Below are 16,090 nucleotides of genomic sequence, written 5' to 3' on the forward strand. Positions count from 1 at the left end.
GAGAGGATAAAATATGTTGAATAGGGAACCACTTTTCGTTAATGTAGCTTTTTTTTTCTTCCTACTCATCCGTTTTGAACTTGATTGAAAATCTTCTTTCTGTTTCAATGAAAACCCTTCTCTTTATCACCGCTAATTTTGTGTAATCTCTAAGTTGCACATTCTGGAAAGCGCTTAGCTAAGTTCGCTGAGTTGCGAAACTGAAACTGAAACTGAAACTTTAGGCTGAGGCTCTAGTGGTGGTTCCAGTGTTCCTTTCAATTGGTAACTTTTTGTATATATTTTTATTTTTATTTTTTTAGGTAGTAGATGCCAACACACGTGCGATGACAACAGTGATGTCGTCAATCTTGCCTCCCACGTGCTCTCGTCCGGCCTTCTGTGCCTCCATTTGAAAGGGGCTAACGTTGTACTTGTCCAACGAGTTATACAGCGCTAGGTTGGCTATGTACGAAGCCAACTCCTCACAATCCTGACCGCTAACTTCATACGCCACAATAACCGCTTCAATCTCGCTCGCGAAAATGTTGTCCAGCAACCCATCTGTCCCAAGTACTATTATGTCCCCCGGCCTCAATTCCTCAACCTCAAACTCCTCCGCCGCCTCGGGACAGTCGCCGCCCATGCAGTTACCCAACTGATACGGACAGTTAAACTTCCGCTGCTGAGTTGATGATTTGAAGAAACACATGTTGTCCCTGAACACCATGAACCCGCTGTCCCCGACATTCACGGCGTGTAGGGTCCCACGCTCCTTGTCGAGGCTAAGGATGCAAGCCGTCGACGACCCTTGTACTCCGGCATTGTTCGCGTAGGCTTCGTTCAACACCTTTCTTGGATCCACGGCGGCGGCGGAGGATCGGGTTATGTCCGTGGCTGTTTTCTTGGCGTGGTTCATGAGTCCCCTCGCGTACTCGCCAGCGTCGACGCCTTTCCTGGCCCAGCCGCCTACGCCGTCAGCCACTCCGATGGTCTGGGCATCATGGCAGATGAAGTGGGCGTCTTCGCCCAGTGGTTTTTCCTTGTTCTCTTTGGGTAAATAGCACGACCCACAAATCAGATGAAGTTGATGATCAGTACGGCTATTCAACTTCCTCTTTTGATACGGGCCACGGCCATAGCCACAGCAGCCAAAGCAATTAGTGATCGCCCCCAAACCAAACGCAGGCGGCTTGTTGGCAGCGATCATCATCTTTGACAATACTGAGAGCAAGAGAGTGAGAGCAAGAGAGAGAGTGAAAGCAAGAGAGAGATATGAGAGTGAATGGAATGAATAGGGACCAACGCATATTTATAGATTTCGACATGTCCTTGTCGGCCAAGTTTCCCAATAGGATATGGAAAAATATTAATAGTTTTATTTTTTATTTTTTAGGTCTCTTGACATTTTAGGACAATTAAAAGCCCACGCAGATAAAACCCTTATGAATCTAAATCTTATTTCTATTTTTAAAGGATAATTTCACCAAATCTCTAGATCCAGAAATTAGGGCATACATAATTCTTTGGCATAAGTTGTTTACCAAAAGCCTCCATGATTTATTTATTTATTTGAAGTTGAGTAATGTTTTCATTAATTAGTTGTTTTTTGTTGATTTCAAATAAGGGAGTCGTATCACAAAAAAGTGCTTTCTAGAGTATATAATTTGGAAACAAGTGCTTTCTAGGTATGAGACAGTTCCTTGTGGAGGAAAACAAATTAAATTACTAATGATTTAGAAACATCAAAGTTCATGAGCTTAGCATAACCGCCTCACAAGATTGATTGTGCAATTTTGCCTTACAAATGCTTTTCAATCAGATTTCATTTTGTTTTCATTATAAGCAATATTCTAAACTAAAGTGAGATTTCTCACACACACTATCACTGAAATGTGTCCAATCACAGTGACATGAACCTAGTCACGATCACAACGGAGAATCACTTGACATTTATAAATCTTATAAAGCTTGAGCATTGGAACGTAGAGGAACTGAGAATCACTTGACATTTAAAGCATGTGTGTAGTTTGTGAGGCCAAGGTAGATAGACAATTTAAAGAGTTGTAACGTTTGTGTGTTAGGTGGCATCTCTTGAATGAAATGCCCATGTTTTTGTGTTTTTATTTAGTTTACATATAAAAAGGAGTGCAACTTTTTCCACCCCTTGTCATATTTTCCCACCCACCTTATCTTCAAAATTTTAAAGACAAATTTACCTCTTTGTAAAATGACTTCTAAGACCCCCCTCTCCCTCATCCCGACGAAACCCCGACTACCACACCACCCACCACACATCCGAACCCCACCTCCTCTCTCCTTCTTCTCTCTCTCTCTTCAACAAACCCACCCTACTATCTGTCCTATCTTCCCCACGCACCCATCCACCCTCCCCCTCCTTTTTTCTCCTTATTTCTCTCCTCCCTCCTCTCGACAGCCACCCCTATGAATGAATGAATTCTTTATTTTTCTTTCGTTTGTTATTTAGTATGGTTTTAGGTTGAATAACTCAAAGGGTTATTGGGTTTTGGATTGGCAGGGGGTTGAAGGTTAGCATGCTTTAAATGAAAGTAAGGGCATGCTGTAGGGACTTGGGACTAAAGGGTGTCTTTCGAGATTTTTTTGGAATTGTAATTGAAGAAGAAGATAGGAAGGGGTTACTGGGTTTGTTTGGGTTATTTTTTTTAATTTTTTGTTTGATTTCTGGGTTTTGGTTCAATTAATAATGAAAGGGTATTTTAGGAATAAAGGTGGGTGGAAAAATAGGATTGTGTTTTTTTCAAATTTATATGGTGGGTGAGAATATAAGATGGGTGGGAAAATAGGATAAGGGGGTGGAAATAGCAGCACTCATAAAAAGGATGTGCTTGGACTTTGTGCAGTTTTTTATTAAATTATTTGGCCACTTGTAATGTATAAAATGAGAAGAAGAAAAAAAAGCTATACACGAACATTATTGAAAGAAAATATATATTTTTAGTAAAATACTAGGCATATCATATTTATATATCACATTATGTATTTTCTCTAGGTGGTACACAATGTGGTAAGCCTAGTATTACTCATATTTTTTCATAACATAAAGGTTATTATTTTGTTGTTATTGATATTCATTACAAAAATTATATAGTTAATGACATCCTGATGCTATCTATATCTTCTATCTATTCTATATATAGGCATGAAACTTTCGTAAACCCCGAAATTGCCCTTTGCTAAACTAAAAAGTAAAACCATGCAATTTTAATTAAAATGTGGTAAAATTGTAAAACACCGCTAAATTAAGATGGGGTTTTTCAGAATTGGCAGTTCCTTTCATGTATTATATTTCAAGCTTGAACTTGTTTGTTTTATTTTCAAACACTTGTATTTTGCTTTACTTACTAGTTTTATTTAGATAAATTGTGAAGTTCTCACCAGTTTGAGGCATAGAAAAGGATTTTTTTGGGAGGTGTCCCCATCCAAAATCACAATTATTTGTTTGATTAAGTCAATTACTTGGAGCGCAAGTATATTACATCTTTCAAGTCCATTAGGGTTTTTAACTGCTAACAATGGCACGCCCCCATAAAAGAAAGTTGATCTCAAGACCATTAATGGTTAACAGATCAATGGGGGAACCTAGCCTCCAACAGGCACAAAAAATAAAAAGGGTAAACATGACTAAAATCCAATTTGTTATTTGATGAGTTTAAAGGCACTTGGGACCGGTTTGGATGAGAAAATTACGTCGGCCCACCAAACGGGACCTTAGGAACATCAAATTTGTGTGCCAAATTTACTGGTATAAATGCTCTTAAAACCCACTTAAATACAGATGTCAAATAATGGAAAAACAACAACAAAAAAACAACGACAGATACTAGGGGTTTGTAGCAGAAGCCCTAAAGTGGTTAAGAATATTTACCCCTAAATTCGAGGTCCTAAGTTTAATTCCCCTTCCCAATATCGCTTGTATAAAAAAAATATAAAAAAATATATAAAAAAAACCAGAGAAGCTTTTGCATTTTTCGGTATGAAGAAGACGAGATGAGTGTAACCTAAAAGAAAAACGGCCAGGCCACAGTCACAGAGAGCTCTCTTTAGTCAGTTGGAAGGGTAGATTTGGAATTCCAATAATCACAAGATAGAAAAGAAATAAAAAAAAGAGGGTCGCATGCAACATGAGGAGAAAATTAGAGTGTGAAAATATGGCTTCGACAGATTTATTTGCATTTCCGAATTTTAAAAGAAAACATTTGTTATCTAAGCTACTTTCCTAAAGGTAAAAATAGAACACCTAAATAGATACTTTCCGTTTCCACAAAGAATATAGATAGCCTGAAAACATGTTATATAAAAGTTGCACTTCAACTTAACTTGTATCTTCACTTCCGTTTCCACTAAGAGTGTGATGAGAGTTCCCCGAACACACAGCAGCTGATAGCTCGATCCCCAGAGTGTTTCCTTTACATTGATACTTTCGGATACACCTGAATACAACAACTCAAATGCCAATTCTGAAAAGCACAGAAATATCATGAGCTGAGTGTCCCAGTCAAAGGAACTTCTTCAGGTATATGTGGATCTGTATCTGTCTTGTTACATTAGGGTGTCTATGTATGTACAATGACCACAAAAAAAGGGAAGACTGTCTTAGAGATTCTAATTCAATAACTTCAATAGAACAAGTCAGTCACTTCACTTGTACCACAATGCTCCATGAGTTATTTCCCACATCTGAGTTGAGTTTCTTTCCATCTTAAACTTTCTCCACAAGTTGCTTTAAAAAGTTTCAATTTGAACAATAACAACCACATAATTTGAAAAATGAAGAAGAAAGAATAAAAACAATGAGAATGACGAGTTCTCATTCTCTCTGCAGAAAAACAGAGAGGACTATATTTCTCTTAATGGAAAAATGAGCATGCCAAAAAGCATCTCATAATCGTTAGCCTTAGCTGGATCCACACACGTCATATTAGATCTCAGCCACACATCTAGCTATTCTTAAGGTTACTACATATGGCTATTTTAGCTGTACATATTGAAGGCCTCACACTTGTCATTTAATAGACTAAGTGCATACACAATTAAACACAAGGCTTATTTATCCTAAACTCAGATTAGCTCAATGCTTACACACTAACACTCCCCTTTAAGCTTTGAGCTGATATAACTCCAAGTTTATCTCTGAGGTAATTGGACCTTTCCTTTTGTAAAGTTTTGGTAAAAATGTTTGCCACTTGATCTTTGGTAGGACAATAGACCAAGTCAATAGTACCTTGCTGCAACGCATCTTTGATGAAGCGGTACCTTCTGTCAATGTGTTTTGTTCGTTGATGGAACACTGGATTCTTAGTTATTGAAATTGCAGACGTATTGTCACACTGCAAAGGAGTTGCTTTTGTTTGTAGTTCCCCAAAATCCTCCAGAACAAATTTGAGCCAGATAGCCTGTGCTGTAGCTTCTAATGCACTCATATACTCTGCCTCCGCAGTTGAGAGTGCAACACAATTCTGCTTAACAGATGCCCATGAGAAAACTCCACTTCCAAATGAGAAAGCATAGCCGGATGTGCTTTTGCTATCATCAATGGAACCTCCCCAGTCACTGTCACAATATCCAATTAGGACTGCCTTCTTGCCTTTCTCATACTTTAAACCATAATCTAGTGTCCCTTTAACATATCTGAGCACTCTCTTGGCTGTCCCATAGTGCTTGTTGGTAGGACAATGCATATATCTAGCTAGTAAACTAGCTGTGTACATCACATCCGGCCTTGTAGCAGTGAGGTATAACAGACTTCCCACAATCTTTCTATATTGTTCTTCACTTGCTGCACCACTTCCATCATCTTTGCTTAATTTCTCAGTAGCAACAAGAGGGATGGAGACAGATTTGCACTCTTCCAAGCCAAATTTATCCAACAAGGAAGAAGTATACTTCCTTTGATGAATGAAAATGCTTGAATCAGTTTGTATCACTCCCATTCCTAGGAAATGATGAAGAAGTCCTAAATTTGTCATTTCATATTTCACCTTCATATCTTCTTTGAATTCTTTCAACATTTCTTCATTGCTTCCAGTATATACTATGTCATCCACATAGATAGACACAATTAGGATTTCTTTATCTCCCCTTGTCTTAGTATAGAGAGTTGCTTCGCACAAGCTTTTCTCAAATCCACACTGAATGAAATAGTTGTCAATCTCTCCATACCAAGCTCTAGGTGCATGTTTTAGTCCATAAAGGGCCTTGCGCAATCTGTAGACCTTGTCCTCCTTGCTATCAAGTACAAATCCCTCAGATTGGTCAACATACACCTCTTCCTATAATTTTCCATTAAAAAATGCAGATTTAACATCTAGTTGGTACAACTTCCAGCTTCTTTGTGCAGCAAGAGCAATCAAGGTTCTGATTGTATCCAATCTATCAACTTGAACAAAAGTTTCATTGTAGTCGATTCCTGGTTTCTGCACATACCCCTTGGCAACCAACCTTGCCTTGTTCTTTTGTACTGAGCCATCCAAATTCAGCTTGGTTTTGAACACCCATTTCCCTCCAATGACTTGCTTATCACTTGGCCTATCTACAAGCTCCCAAGTGCAATTTTTTCTCAATCATTGATAGTTCTTCTTCCATTACTTTTATCCAGGCCTTGTCTTGTGCAGCTTCTTCATATTTCTCAGGTTCCACAATACAAAGATTGCACTGTGCCAGAATGTCACTTATATTTCTCCACTTAACTGGAGTATGATCATAGGGTTGTGAAATCTTTCCTGACTCATGGATGATCCTTTCTTGTTCTTCAGTATTTGAAGGAGTACAGGGACTAGAGGGACTTCCTTCAATTTCACTCAACCCATGTGAATTCACACCAATCACATTTTCATATTGATTCTGAATGTAGGTCACAGCAACAGAATTCTCTGAATTTTCCTTCCAATTCCAGGACATGGTTTCATCAAAAACTACATCTCTTGACAACATTAACTTCTTAGTGCATGGATCAAATATCATGTATCCCTTCTCACATGTTGCATATCCAACAAACAGACCTATGACACTCTTTGTGTTGAGCTTTTGTCTTATCTCAATTGGTACATGCACATAACAGAGCGATCCAAACACTTTTAAATGACCAATACCTGGTTCTATGCCACTATAGGCTCAAATGGAGTTAGATTGCCAAAAGCTTTTGTAGGTGACCTGTTTAGAATATAAACAGCTGAATGTATAGCTTCTGCCCACAGAAAGTATGGCATACTTTTATCATGAAGCATTGCCTTAGCCATCTCTACAACTGTTATTTTCTTCCTCTCCACTACTCCATTCTACTGTGGAGTATAGGCCATAGATAACTGTCTTTGAATTCCTTCAGTCTCTAAGAACATGTCGAACTCATTTGACACAAACTCACCCCCTCTATCACTTCTGAGACACTTCACTTTGAAACCACACTATAATTCCACCATTGCTTTGAACATCCTGAAACATGTTAGAGCCTCAGACTTGTGTCTTAGGAAATAAACCCATGATATCCTTGTGTGACCATCAATAAGAAGCATAAAATGTTTGTTCCATGCAATTGATTCATTTTGCATGGGACCACACAAGTCAGTGTGTATTAGCTCTAGTGGACTATTTGCTCTCCAAGCTTGCTCTTTTGGAAACCAATCTCGATGCTGTTTTCCAAATTGGCATCCTTCACATACACCATCAACATCTTCAAGATATGGAAGACCGTGGACCATCTCATTCTCTCCTAGCTGCTTAAGACTCTTGAGATTGAGATGACCTAGCCTCCTGTGCCAAGTCCAGATACAAGGAGTGATACTTGACCTTAGCATCATCTGATCATTATGCATTAAGTGCAGAGGATAACATCTTTTCTCTTTCATTCCCACTTTTATAACCAAGCTGTCAAGTGATGGTCCATCAAAAACACTGCATACTTTTCCTCCAAACAGCAAGTAATACCCATGCTTATCCATCTGACCAACACTTAGCGAGTTCTCCTTCAACCCTGGTAAATGCATCACCTCTCTGATATATTTCCTTCCTTTAGTTGTATCAATCATAAGAGATCCCATTCCTGCCACATTAACTAGATCACCAGTTGGCATTTGCACTTTTCCTGCCACATTGGTTCTCACATCAACAAGAAGATTGACATTTCCTGTCATGTGGTTGCTCCATCCACTGTCAATGTACCAATTTCCATTCAGCCTTGTTTCTGTAGTTGCAGAATTAGCATAGAATAGATTACCAGATACCTCCACTTGATTTGCACAGTTAGGCTTGTGCACAGATTTTCCTGCAGTGCACTCTCTAGCCAAGTGACCAAATTTGTCACAATTGTAACACTTTGGCTTGCCTTTATATCTGCATTCTCCAAAATGGTACTTTGAGCACACTTTGCACTGAGGCCTTACAGCTTCTTGATTTGCTAGCTGTGATGAACTGAAGCTGTGATTTGGTGCAGGATTGTTCTGTTGAGACTTTCCTTTTGACTCCCATGGTTTCCCCTTAAGATTCCAATTCTTTTGAGACTTAAGACCATTGGACTGAGAGTTACCCCTGTTTTGGTGCCCTTTCGAGCTCACAGAAAAGGAGGCAAATGCCTTATTAGTAGCATCAACAGTGTGCATATCAAAACGTTGTTCCTGGCTTTTAAGAATTGCTAGAACCTCCTGTAATTCAACCGTTTCTATACATTTCGTATTCTCAATCACAAGACAGATGGGATCATAGGGTCTGCTAAGACTGATTAAGACCATTTGCACAAGTCTTGCATTAGATAACACTTCACCAAACGTCTTCATTTGGTTAATCAGTTCATTCGGACGTGTAAGATACCCAGATAATGTTTCATCATCACGCATTCTAGTATACTCAAATTCATGTCGAAGATTTTGGAGTTTAACCGACCGTACCTGATCACCACCGTGGTATTCTCCATATAACAGTTCCCATACCATCTTTTGCTGAATCGGCGTTGGCAATTCGAGGGAATATTTGATCCGAGACTGCACTATGGATAATACCCAGAGCTTTTGCATCTTGCATATATGCAGCCACAGTTTTCTCATCGTCTTTCGCTTCTGAGCTTCCTTCAGCCGTCTTCTTCTTCTTCTTTGAATCTGAGGTCGTAACCCATTTTTCAACTAATTTCCATAACCCATGAGATTTGAAGATCGTCACCATCTTGATTCTCCAGAACTTGTAGTTCTCACCAAAGAAGATTGGAGTTCTCACCTCAAAACTTCCAGATCCAACCATCTCTTAGCTTAGATGCTACGAACACAAATTGAAATCGGATTCTAAGGAGTTCTGGTGACTTCACCTAAACCGGAACGAGCGTGAATGGAGCTCGATTTCACAGTTTTGAAAAACGCCCAGATTCAATTGATCAAACCTGGCTCTGAGGCCATGTTAGAGTTTGTGTTTGTCTGGGTATGAAAAATGAAGAAGAAAGAATAAAAGCGATGATGAATGAAGAGCTCTCCTTCTCTGCAAAACAGAGAGGACTATATTTCTCTTAATGGAAAAATGAGCATGCCAAAAAGCATCTCATAATCATTAGCCTTAGCTCGATCCACACACGTCATATTAGATCTCAACCACACATCTAGCTATTCTTAAGGTTACTACATATGACTATTTTAGCCTTACATATTGAAGGCCTCATACCTGTCAACTAAGTGCATACACAATTAAACACAAGGCTTATTTATCCTAAACTCATATTAGCTCAATGCTTACACACTAACACTATCTTGTGCTTATTTGGTCCCTCCTTTTCCTTTTAAACAATGTCAACACACGGTGCATCTTCTTAGGTCCCTCCAAGTTCTATTAATCTAGTTGGACAAAAAATGACTTCGGGTGTCTCCAAAATGATCTCAACCTAACATGACCATATTGCTTTTGTGCCCAAATAACAGATTCGAGAACCATGTTCCTGAGCACTGCGTACGTGGTTACTATCCCACCACTTTCTGCTGTAACCTGCAAGCCCTAAGTTTTGGCAAGTTGGGATGCCCATCTTGATAATATTTCAAAATCGAAGGGGATACATTCAATAAATTTTCTTATACAAATCTCTTTGAATTTATACACCCATAATAGATCACAGGTTGGGTTACGGACCACATGATGCTCACATGAAAAGAGAGTGAATTATATGCTTACCTAGCTACTTGGACTTTAGATCTGAATGAAATTGCGTGGATGTTTCTTCCTTCTAGTTAAGACAATTAAATGGAAGGAAAATATTGACAAACTGAAAACAGCAGGGCTGGCATCATTGTTCATATTGAAACCAAAGAGACAACATCGACGCACAAACTGTAAATCGGATCAAAATTGACTGAAAATTGAGCCCCATTTTCCCACTTAGTAAAAACCCTAAATCCCCTTTTCTAATCCTCCACGTTACATTAATTGCGAGAGGAATGAGATTATGATAGTGGCTAGGGCGAAAGTTTAATAATTCCCCGGTACGTATGTAGCACGTGCATTCAAATTGATGGAATTAAAGAATTGGACTTGATTTGTTAATGACTGCAAGTGATATGATGAAATTGAGAAAGTTGGAATCGTGGTGACCAAAATTGTCTTTGAGCCTAACCCAAGCAACCAAAAATACTTTTAACCCTAAGGGCCTGCTTGGTTCAAGATTTAGGAGCTTTTGAATGGGTTTCAAATTGCATTTCGATATTTGGTAAGTGCACTGTTGCGTCGATTCAGCTGCACCAAAATGGATTCAGTTGCATCCTCAACTTGTGATACTCGCAAGTGCACGAGCCGTTCGGTAGTATAACATATGTAAGTGCGAGGTCGATTCCACAGGGATTGGTGATTGAATAATCCAATTCAGTTTTCCTACACAAAACAGAAAAACAAGAAAGAAAATAAATAAAACAAGAAAGAAAGAAAAGAAAATAATTCAAGCAGATAAGTTCCCAAGTTCAATTAGATTAACGGATTGATTCTAGCTAAAGTATGATTAAGCCATGGTGTTTGGTCATAACCTTGTGTTCCTAATTCCCTAATTTGATCATTTGTTGTCTAACCTAAAACTAAGCATTAGGAACCCATTAAGCATAGAAGAACAATTTAAACAACCAAACATGTATCTAATCCCTGTTGTCGAATGTCCATACATACTCTTCCTATTCATAGTTTAATTCGAATTAAAGCATGGTGTCTACTCTTAATTCAAACCAAGATAGCTAACATGCAAGCCTAAATGGTGATCAATCATTCAAACTAGCATATTAACTTATAAGCATAATGAATAAGAACAAAAGCCATAATTGAAACTTGAAAACTAATTAAACTTGAATACTTAAGAAAGAATGTACATTACAAATAAAAGTAAAGTGGAACTAAGAAAACTTGAAGGAAAATTTAGTAAAGTCATTTTGTTACAACAATTGACAACTTGAAAGGAAACTAAGAGAATGTGAGGGACAGAAGGGAAGGGAGCTCTAGAGAAGTGTTTGAGAGCTCCCCCCCTTGGGGGTGTGTTTTGTAGCTTGAAGACTTCTCTATTTATAGGGCTAAGAATGAGGAACATCATGATGAATTCCAACACCACCATTCCTCTTTTAATACAACTCATAACTCTCACTTCATCTTGTCTATGTTAGTGTGGTTGAAATCAATTCCATCCCATACTTCTTTTGCTGCTCTTGAAGCTTTCTTCACATGGGTTTTCAAAGGTGTTCAATTGTGGCTGCCTTTTGCTGCCAACCCATGTATTTTTCTTTTGGTTGCTGAAAAGAAATGATTCTTCTGAACCAGACTTGGTGTAGGAAGGCTAGAGGTTTCAAAACGTATCCAATGGGGCTCAAATTTGGATATGTTATACTAGACACCCATTGGAACAACTTCTATGAAGAAAGTATTCCCATAGGAGCAGTAGAAGTGTGCGTTTTGAGCCTTGCAAGTTGGCTGCCGAACAGAGACTGGAATTGACTTCATTTCTTTTCATTTCTTTCTTTTTGCTTCACATGCATGCACATGCTTCTCTTTAATTAATAGCTCCAGCAAGTACCAACTTGCTCCTTCAGACTTTCATAGCTGGAATGCCTCCCTACTTCACTCATTATGTTGGGTACAAAGTCAGTTATAGCTAAAAGGAGGCACATGGCTAAAAGCTGGCAACTGCAAATCCTCCTGAGCAGGGTTCAGTGTTGGACGGGCTAAGGACTCCAGATATGTTCAATTGGGCTGAAATTTGGATATGTTATAATACACACCCATTGGAACAACTTTCATGAAAATCTTCACCTCATCCGAGCCCCAAAGCATGCTGATCCAAGGCCAAAAAGTTGACCTACGAAACTGGCTGGCAAGGGTTTGTAGCCAAAATTAGTTTGTCTTTAAGCTCTTCTTCCATTCACCCAAATCAGGCCTTAACATGCATGGATTGCAACATTTCCTATCCAAAGCCATCATTGTTACCTAAAGCTCAATGAACTGAAAGATAAACACAAAAATGATTAAAAGCACAAGTTTAACTCAAAAACATAACCAAATCATAAGCTAGAAGGGTACAAAATGATATACAATTATGAACCGATCATGCACTCTTGGGAATTCAATTCTGGACTTGTGGGTACCTCCCATGTATGGAGGAATTTCATACCTTTGGTTCACCCTGGGAAACTTCCCAGCGCCGCGCACGCGCCCCCCCCCCCCCCCCCCCCCCCCCCCCCGCGGGAGGCATTTATTGCAGTTTTTGTTTTTTTGGGACTAACTTACACCTGTTATAATTTTTAAATTACACTTTTGACCCTTAAAAGACTCTTCATATTAATAGCTTTTAATAATAAAAAATTAAGTGTATTGTTGGAAAACTGAACAACTTTTCATTCCTAATAATGCATAAACCAAACATGGGAATGATAGAAAATGGTATTTTTTAGTCCTTATTTTCTAGCGTTCCCAAACATGGGAATGAACTTCCTCCATTCCTATCTCATGGGATTAGACATGGGAAGTTCAATCCGCAAACCGAATGGGCCCCCTTTAAGTGGAAAACCCTAAAATGGATCAGATGGTGGTGATTAAACAAGTGGTGCCACGTGTGTTGCTAACCCTTTCTTACATATATTCACAACTTTTTCTTTTTCTTTTCTTCTTCTGTAAAATCCTTTTCAACTTAATTAATTTTGAAAATAATCCTATAAATAACTTCAATATTTTATTTCTAGAATTTATAAAAGTAGCATTTTTTAAGACTTGAAGAAGCAAAAATAGAGTCAATATGTGAAACAAAATCTCATATTGGACTAAGATTATTTATATTTTTATTAGAGTTTCTAATAGTTCTCACATTAGACACACTATTTCTATTTTCTTCATATAAGATTTTCTAATAGTTCTTTGTTGATTTTTTATATATAAGATTTTCTAATATTTATACATAAACAAGACTTTTTACTATGAATTTAGGATAATAGTGGTATTGTTTAATTTTTTAAGGTATTTTTGGTCGAAATTTTTTTTGATAACTTTTACATGTTGACCCCTTGGGATAAAAATTTCGCTGGATTCGCCATTGTTGTTGAGACATCATCGTCTTGTCATAAGCTTAAATTGGTGTAGACCATGTACAATAGATTTTCCTTCAATATTGTAAACAAAATATTTTATGCATATGTAACATTAAATTTATGGCCACAATTTACAAGAAAAAATAAACGGAGGTTGTAATATCCAGACTTTGCCATGGCCGCAACATGGTATACAAGCAAAGTCATTCCTTCCATGGGACAAATCGTTGATTCATTTGGAAAATATGACCTACAACAAGAGCAACCTTTTATAAGAAAAATCAAATAGTGAAGGAAAGAGAAGAATTATGTACTGGAAATCTCCTCATGGTAGAATTGTAGCTTCATGAAAAACTTAGCTCTAATTGAATCAGCGATTTACCAGGAAACTAAAGGAGACGCATTACTCCAATATTATCGCTAATCAACTAGAGCTCATCTTCAACACTAGCCCCTTCGACATGAAAAACAATTTTTCAATGGAATCAAGCTCTAATCGAATCCTTGATTTACCAGAAATCTAACTTGAGATGCTAACTCTCTAACTAGTTTTTGGTAAATCAAGGACCGACTAGAGTTTACCTCCAACTATAGCAATCCAAAGAAAACAATGTCAATTTTATGCACCAACAAGCAGGGTATATATAGTGATCCAAAAGGCTCCGCATTTAATGTTTACCAATGGAGGAAAGATTAGAAATTTAATAATAATATAATAATTAAGGTGATAATTATTGCAGCATATTGGTATATCCTCAAAATTTCTACGTTGTCTCCAGAAATTCTGAACAAACAACTCCAATGAATCATGTGGACTGTCTAGATTAAACTAATACACAGTATGTGCAAAATACCTAATTAGCTTAATATGGCCATTCTTAACATGGTCAAGTTCAATACCTAATATGCATATTTATACATATCAGCCAAGTTCAATACCTAATATGCATATTTATACATATCAGCCAAGTTCAATACCTAATATGTTCATTCTATCTTGACAACCTCAAAAATCAATCTCATTATCCGAGAAATTGTACACGGTGCTTGAAATTTATTTTCTAAAAGTTTAATGAAGACATAAATTTTGTTACAGAAGAAGGTTTAACAATGACAGAGTGCCACATAAATTAATAAACAATGTAAATTCCAAGCTTCGAAACTAATGTTTTTGTACTCAATATTCTCCCAAGAAATCCTAGCCGCCCTCTGTGAGTCCTAAAAGAAAACTCCATAGAGGGGGGAGGAGGAAGAAGCGTCACTGCCCCTCCTCCCCCTCCTCTCTTCTCGTCTTTTCCTTTTAGGTTAGTGAATAAGTCTACTGGGGCGTTTTACAAAAAAAGCCCATTGTGGTGGTTTCTTTTGAGCCATGGTTAGATTGAAGTTCCCCATCACCCCTTTTAGTTTATGTTCTCAATCAAATCCTGCTCCCAAAACCCGCTCCTTAATGTAGCTCATGTTCTCTAAATTTAATTTTACATCGTCCTTGACAGAGGTTGCTACAAATCACCCAATTGTTCTTTGGCAAAGTTGTTGTTTTTCGTTTATTTGTTCGCTCTTATGGGCAAGTAGATCGTTGGAAATCATATTTTCCCAAGATCTGTTATGGATGCGGTGGTGGGTGTGGCCGCGACGACGCTTCATCAGGTGGTGGTGATAGGGTTCGTCTAGGCTCATGGGTTGTTTTAGGGTTTTGGTTATGTTGGGTTTGTGGGCTTTGTTTAGGCTTATGGTTAATTGTGTTGATGTGGGCTAGTAGTTTTAGTGCAGCTTTTGTCCGCATTAGTTGTGTTTTTAGCATGTTAGTTTGTTGCCCTCTTGGGATTGGTATTTTAGATGTCTTGTTGATATCTTTGATTGTACAGTTGAAGTTTATCTAATGAGTTTCTATTTGATAAAAATAAATAAATAAAAAGCTTCGAAACTAATATGTTCACTGATGGCAGCCATAAAATCAATTACATTATTCTCATTTGTGGAATATAAATAATTGAGAATACTGAAAATTTTAAAATTCAAAGAAAAATATACCATACGAAGATTTACATTAGTGGAATGCTTTGGCTTAGGATTTCTTCAGTTAAAAAGATAATAATAAAGTGGCCAGGTCTAGGCTAGTGGAAAGCCCTTAACTTGTAGACTAGTGGTTTTAGATTTGAACCCATGATACCTTACTAAAAAAGGTGCTTCCAAGTGAGTAGCATTAGAAGATTAAGTTAGGGCTTCGAAAATCAGACATACCTTATATGATGAAGCCCTAACTTAAGTTAGGGTCATAAATAGAAATCAGACATACCAAATTTGGAAACATAAACCATTAGTCCTGAGTCGTTTCCAAATTTATCTTGTAACTTAAGTGATTAAGATAATTTATCCGTGCACCCGAGGTCCTAAGTTCGATTCCCAACTTCCCCAATATCACTTGTATTAAAAAAAATACTAATTAGTCAAATAACCCAACTAATAAACTATTAATTGATTTTTTTTTTCCTCGCCTCTATTGCATGGCACATTTGAGGTTCTAGTTAACCATAATAGAAACAATAACTTTTTAAAAAAAA

The 16,090-nt window shown here is 37.7% G+C and overlaps 1 protein-coding gene and 1 pseudogene across 1 annotated transcript; both read right to left on the reverse strand.

Moving 5' to 3' along the window:
* Window positions 1-161: 161 nt before the first annotated feature.
* On the reverse strand, window positions 162-1,235 carry LOC110756293 (putative protein phosphatase 2C 55 pseudogene; annotated as a pseudogene).
* Window positions 1,236-8,901: 7,666 nt separating this feature from the next.
* Window positions 8,902-9,243, reverse strand: LOC148294435 (uncharacterized). Its single transcript, XM_088253750.1, has one exon. It carries the CDS (start codon window positions 9,241-9,243, stop codon window positions 8,902-8,904), a length of 342 nt encoding a protein of 113 aa, XP_088109876.1.
* Window positions 9,244-16,090: the final 6,847 nt, after the last annotated feature.

Source organism: Prunus avium, chromosome 5 (assembly GCF_965620075.1).
Source record: "Prunus avium chromosome 5, drPruAviu1.hap1.1, whole genome shotgun sequence".
Classification (NCBI taxonomy): Eukaryota; Viridiplantae; Streptophyta; class Magnoliopsida; order Rosales; family Rosaceae; genus Prunus; species Prunus avium.